The sequence below is a fragment of the Primulina huaijiensis genome, chromosome 1 (assembly GCF_012295235.1).
Source record: "Primulina huaijiensis isolate GDHJ02 chromosome 1, ASM1229523v2, whole genome shotgun sequence".
NCBI classification, from domain to species: Eukaryota; Viridiplantae; Streptophyta; class Magnoliopsida; order Lamiales; family Gesneriaceae; genus Primulina; species Primulina huaijiensis.
The window spans coordinates 17,996,138-18,000,975 of record NC_133306.1 but is presented as its reverse complement, the minus strand read 5'-3'; the positions used below and the strand labels follow the sequence as shown (position 1 = coordinate 18,000,975).

The 4,838-nt window shown below is 31.1% G+C and overlaps 1 protein-coding gene across 1 annotated transcript; it reads left to right on the top strand.

The window, feature by feature from the left end:
* The first annotated feature begins 8 nt into the window (after positions 1 to 8).
* Positions 9 to 642, top strand: LOC140957577 (pathogenesis-related protein PR-1). Its single transcript, XM_073414928.1, has one exon. It carries the CDS (start codon positions 39 to 41, stop codon positions 537 to 539), a length of 501 nt encoding a protein of 166 aa, XP_073271029.1. The 5' UTR covers positions 9 to 38; the 3' UTR covers positions 540 to 642.
* Positions 643 to 4,838: the final 4,196 nt, after the last annotated feature.

The window sequence follows — 4,838 nt, the reverse complement described above, 5'->3', positions numbered from 1 at the left end:
TGTTCAATGTAACGAAAAAAGAGTAGAAACAGCTCAAAATGAAAATAACCATGCATGGTTTCATTGCCATTTTCCTCTTCATCGTCACAATAAATTGCACCAGGGCTGCTGTCGCACCCCAAAGTAATACCCAACAATTTTTGGGTCCCCAAAACGCAGCCCGAGCCCTCCTGCGATTGCCGCCGTTGGTGTGGGACACAAAGCTCGCAAAGTACGCAGCATGGTATGCAAACCTTAGGCGTGGGGATTGTGAGTTAGAGCACTCGAATGGGCCGTACGGAGAAAATATATTTTGGGGAAGCGGCAACGGGTGGACTCCGGTTCAGGCCGCAAACGCATGGGTGGCGGAGAGGCGGGGATACAACTATCGGTCTAATTCTTGTGCAAATGGAATGGAATGTGGTCATTACACTCAGATTGTTTGGAGGGACACGAGGAGAATTGGGTGTGCTCGAGTGGTTTGTTATGGTGGACGGGGAGTTTTCATGACATGTAATTATGACCCGCCTGGAAACTACATTGGAGAAAAGCCATATTAAAATTATTTCAATATATATATATTGTTCTAAATAATAATGTATATGAGGTGAATTGCACGTCTTTGAGATAATTTTAATTTAATGAATGCATGCCGTTTGTTTTGATAGATATAGTATGGATTGCAATAAACGTTTGACAATACTTAACAATTTTTAAAAATGAACATACAAAATTTGATAATTTTTAATAAATGATCAAATTTTAGCCAATCTTTGATAGAGTAAGTTTCCAGCGAGTTAACTTACGCATTGAGCTTAATTGACTCTTATTTAAAAACAATATTTATTTTAATAATATTTTACAGTTTTATCTAATTGTGACATTTACTTTTATCTGTATACCCATGCAAGTTGCTTAGATAAAGTAATTAAATATACAATAGATACCATGAGGCTTGTCTCACAACGTAAGATCATGAAACTCATTAGAAGTATACCATATATTCTAAACAGTTTCATAGTTGAATTAGTTGTCTAAAATAAGGATATAGGTAGCTCGAGCTTGAGACCGACATCTGTGATTAAACATCATTTTTCATTGGTAAGCACATGTAGATGTCCATTCATATAGATGAGTGATCATTTGATGATGCATTGGTACCACAACTTTGATTTTTGCACTATCAAGAGCAGGTTGTCCATAAGTAGTATAATTCAGTGAGTCTGAATGTCGTATCCATAGTGAAGCTAAGGTAATTACAAGTTCTCTATGATGTCTTTTTGTTTTTTTAAAAATATTATTTTATCCTTAAATGAGGATTTTTATATGGTCTAAATTTTAAATTAAATAGTCTATATTAAAGGATCCACTCTTGATATTTAAATAATGTTAGAATAAATGAACATAATTGGGATGCACTTGATAAAATAATTCCGATATATTAAATAATCATTATTTATATTATTGTTATATATTATTATCTTATTCATATATCATATGCACTAAAACTTATAAATGTTGTCAAATATTTATTGAGTTATATATTGGTAAACATCAAATAAAGATAGCCACTTTAAAAGGTTGGTAATACCAAACTAATATTTAAATCGTATCAAGAATTTAATATTATGACAATATTAATATATAATAAATCAAGGTAACAACTTTAAATTGTTGGTAATACAAAACTAATATTTAAGTGGTACCAACAATTTGATGTAACATATAACATCAATAAATTAAAACTCCCACTTATAAGTAGGATATAAAAATCCTTAATAAAAGAAACTAAATATAACATAAATATTAAATAAAGATTAAATAATATAACTAAAGATTATTGCTTTATTATCATACCAAGAGTTTTACTTTTTAATTTTGACTTTGGAAGATTAATTACTAATGATAGAAATGAAGAACTTGAAATATATACTTAACATGATAATTTTATTAAAGTGAAGAAATAAAGAGAGAAAATAATGAAATCAAAGTTTATTTCATAGAATGATGGATGATTTCCTTCATCACAATACACTCCTATTTGTAGATCAATTTGGGGAGATAAGAGAAAATAAAATATTATTTTGTACATATAATTAGTGCATTTTTTTCATGAATGACTCAAACATTGATTGCATCTTACTCTTCATCTTTGACAATCTTCCCAACTAATTTGATTCTTTCATATAAAACAAATGTTGCTCATAATTGAGTTTTCTGAATTCTGATAAATTTTCATATTCATTTACCAAACATTTTGACAGATATGGTCAAAATACTTAATCTTGGTGAAATTATAATTTTATTGACACCACTTTCACTTGTTGCTCAATTTGACCTCAATTGTGTGAAGAATTTTATCTCGTGCTTTTCTTTAATATTGTGGAAATTGAAATTTATAAAGGTTTGAGAATCATCTCATTCTCATTTTTTTAGTCAAAGTTTTTCTTATTTATCGAACCTGTAAAAATAACAAAAATAATATAATTATTCAACACATACATTTTTTTATACAAATTATTATAAAACTTAAATATTTAATTCACTTCAAACTATAAAATATTATATAAAACATTTAATAAATATACATTTTTTATATTAATCAAATGAACAATCCTCCCTCGAACTTTCAAAATGGTTATCACTTATCGAGTGAAATTGTTAACTTACCGACTCCGTTGAAGGTCATCAGATGACGATGTTGAGTATAGTTTCGAAATACAAAGGAGACAATGCATTGTAGTCAGGATTCACCGCTTGCCTATGTGTGAAGATATTTTCTGTGATCTGATGAGTTAATAGTGCAAGAAGTCTTTGGCCAAAGCAAGATATGTCTTTTAGGGAAAGATGTTTTCCTAGTTTCACATATCATGTCACTCTTATTACTCAAAGATACATCACATCATTATCAAATTCATTTGCAACTCTCGATATACTAATGATTGTAATTTGCACATTCGATCAGGTTATATGAGCTGAAGGGACCATATTGTATGATAAAAATAATTTAAAGTTCTTGTAGGCACTATCTGTTGGAATCTTAATTTCGGAGTTTTACAAATTGAGCGTGAACAGATTGAAGAACTGATCAAGACAACTGAAGGTAACCAAACTGAAAATATGTAACTGACTGTTGCCCGAACAGAAGAATAATGCGCAAGTGATCAAAGGCAACTGAACTAATCAAAGCTAACTGAAGCTGTGTAGTCAACTGGACGATCAGTTAAGACTAATAAGTTACACAACAATCAATTAATCTTATCGGCTATAAAGCGTCAACTGATAAATCAGCTTGACACGTCATCAGTTAAAGAGCTTAACCAACAACCGACAATTTGTACAAAGCAGACATCAAATTTTTGTGGGAGCGCCGCATTTCAGAAAAGCCACAATGTACGATTGTCAAAAGAATGTTGACGTGTCTACTCAGGACAAAGAAACGGATATAAATTATTCAAATACATTCAATGTTACTGTTGGAAGCAAAGCATATAAATAGTCGAAGAGTTCAACCGAGAGAAATTTTTTTTGCGAATATTCATTCTGAGTTAGTATTTGAATTCAAGCTTTTAAATATCACTAACAAAAAGCTCACGCTTATCAAATATATTCATAGCTTTCTGGCTATATTTCAAGCACCAACACAAACACTCATTGTTATTCTATTCGATTTTGAGATCAATTGTGTGTAGAAAAACACATCATTTGCGTACTGATAATAATGTATTGTTACTAAGAGTTTCAGTTTGACAGTGTTAAATCCAAACTGAAGTGGGTTATTACAGCTTCTGTATTAATCAAAGTCTTTTAGTGAAAATCCTATCCTTGAGATAGAAGGGGTGACGTAGGAGCATTTGAAGTCTCCGAACATCCATAAATATTCGTGTTCTTTATTTCTCAAGTATTCAATCTGTCTTTCAGTTTATTTCCGCACTTTATGTTAACTGATAGACATTGACAATAAGATTATTGAATTCAATTTATCACTAAACTGATTCAACCCATCGAAAAGTTTTGAATATTGTTAAGTGTTTATTCAACCTCACCTTCTAAATACTTTCACTCACCCAATCGATCCTAACACTATCAGTGATACTTTGGGAATCATGGGACGATGCTACTAGACGCTCTTACTATGATCCGATTGGTGCGATCAGACTTGATTTTTGATTCTTGATCAAGTGGTTGATGAAAATAATGAGACTAATTAGAGTAAGTCCAAATATTAATAAATGTTATTCTGAATCATAATGTTGTTGTGAACAAAGGGCTAGTTGTATCTCTAAATCCTTGAGGGTCACACAAGTATCGGATTCTGTGTTCCCGTCTAGATAGTCAAATTCAATGAGTTGAATTTAGCGAGCGTAATTTGATGGAAATCAAACAAATTGCTTATAAAAGAGTTTATAATTGGATTCCATGTAATGGAAGTTGTGGAAGTTAGCTTAATTACAAATTAAATGAGGAGAGTAGAACTGTCTGTTTTAGTGAAGGAGTTAACAAAACTGGCAGCCGCAAAAATGTATCATTGTAAATTTTTTCTTTAGAAAATTTCAAATTTCATTATATGAACAAGATTTGTACCATCGATGCTTCGACACAGTTTGATCATCGATCAGAGTTATAATGAGTTCACAATTATTTATTTAATAAATTTAGAATTTACTAATTAAATAATAATGTGAGTAGTGACAACTACTACACGTACATGGTTCTCATGATATATTCTAGAGGGGTCTAGAATATATGTTATGCATTAACAAGAGTCGACTTTACATGATATATACTGAGAAGACCGGTTAAGAAGTGAAAAGTGTTTAGAAGGGGGGGGTTGAATAAACACTCACAGATTATGTTCG

Excerpts from the sequence above, each read along its gene's own strand:
- LOC140957577 (XM_073414928.1), top strand. The coding sequence starts at position 39 with ATGAAAATAACCATGCATGGTTTCATTGCCATTTTCCTCTTCATCGTC.